General features: G+C 42.5%; 1 protein-coding gene across 1 annotated transcript in view; it reads left to right on the forward strand.

The window, feature by feature from the left end:
• The window catches only part of LOC106814286 (xaa-Pro aminopeptidase 1-like), a 54818-nt gene that overhangs the window by 26318 nt on the left and 26875 nt on the right, over window positions 1-1625 (forward strand). Inside the window, exons 5-6 of the mRNA XM_014818582.1 lie at window positions 614-674; window positions 1437-1506. Coding sequence (XP_014674068.1) covers window positions 614-674; window positions 1437-1506 — 131 coding nt within the window. The remainder of the gene's footprint in view (window positions 1-613; window positions 675-1436; window positions 1507-1625) is intronic.

Consider the following 1625-nt stretch of genomic DNA (forward strand, 5'->3'; position numbering starts at 1 on the left):
TGAGCTCGTACGAGACGCAGAATGAGAAAAGATGACGAGGAAAAGACTGAGAGACATAAAGAGAGCGAGACAAAGAGAGGAGAGCACGCAGCGGACAGAGAAATAGCGCGAGAGGGGCAACGCGGATAGAGGAGAAGAAAGTTTATGTTGTGCTTACTTTTTTTTTCAATGAAAGCAGAACGTTAGTATCATGCATGCAAGTGAAACTATGGCAGGATAGCAGCCGTTAGTGAAACTCCGTTGATCCAGTGAAAAAGAATGGTCTAAATGGAAAATCTGCCAATGGAAATGGTTAGTAATAGAGGAAGACCCGAAACGAGAGAAAGGATGTATCGCAAACCACCTGATCTATCTAACTCTATCTCAAATCTATCTGAATCTATCCGATATATTTATATTATATATATACTATTAATATATAGTATAATATGATTAAGCTAGCGGACGGTCCAACCTGGAGAGGTGACGGCGGAGGAAGACAGTTGAAACATTGTGTCATCATTGAAACATTGTGTCATCATTGAAACATTGTGTCATCGTTGAAACATTGTGTGACATCACATCATGTCATCACGTTGAAACACCGTGTGACATTGCGTCGTCTGTGTTTCAGGGACTGCACAACGGACGTGACGCGCACCATGCACTACGGCGAACCAACAGACTTCCAGAAGGTGAACGATCAAGCGCGTCATCGCTGCTACACAATCTCACCACAGAGATGAAAATTGTTCTCTTGTTTGTTGTGGCAGCGCAATTTAACGCAAATCAAGAGCCGATAGTCACGTGATCTCTGTGATGAGATTGCGCTGCTACACCAACAGGAGTGGCATAATATAGATTATTGTCACATAGAGTGTCATAATCTACATTACGACACTCCTGATATCAGGCAATGCCGCCCTCGCCTAATGCTCAATAGCGTATCCCCGTGCTTGCCTCTTGTGGCTGTGCAGCCCACTTTTAGGGCAACTATCAGTACCGAATTTCAGTGCTTTGGATGGCAGTCTGATCATAGCGAGTGTAGCGATTCTAATAGAGGCAGTGACATGTCGGCAGAAGAAGCCTGGGTCAGCCCTACGGAGGAGACTCCAAGCGACCAGTTTTCAGGAGGCGGCGAAAATAGTTGATGTCGAGTTAGCAAGGATGTCTAGTTCCTACTTTTACCGCTAGTTCCAGCAGACTTTGCGCTGCCTAATTATTATTATTATTATTATTATTATTATTATTATTATTATTATCATCATCGTCATTATTATTATTATTAAATACTTGTAATTTAAATACAAATACATGTACTGAAGACAGACTTTTTCACGAGGGAAAAATCTGACAGATGCAATAGTGTTGAGCAGTAAAAACAATAAAATTTCTGATAAGCCTCGACGGTGCCAGTTATTTTTCGTTAGTAATGGCGGTTTTGTCTGTTCTCGCAGGAGGCGTACACGCGAGTGCTACAGGGTTCCATCGACTACGCCAACGCCATCTTTCCACAGACTTCCTACAGTAAGTACCAGTGTCCCCAAACGACACTTCTCGCGCTTGACATGATTCCTGGGGCCCGTTGCCAGAAAAAAATTAGTCTTAACATTAACCTTAAACTTAAGTTTTTCTCTTAAAGCGTT

The sequence above is a fragment of the Priapulus caudatus genome, unplaced genomic scaffold (genome assembly GCF_000485595.1).
Source record: "Priapulus caudatus unplaced genomic scaffold, Priapulus_caudatus-5.0.1 Scaffold899, whole genome shotgun sequence".
NCBI classification, from domain to species: Eukaryota; Metazoa; Priapulida; class Priapulimorpha; order Priapulimorphida; family Priapulidae; genus Priapulus; species Priapulus caudatus.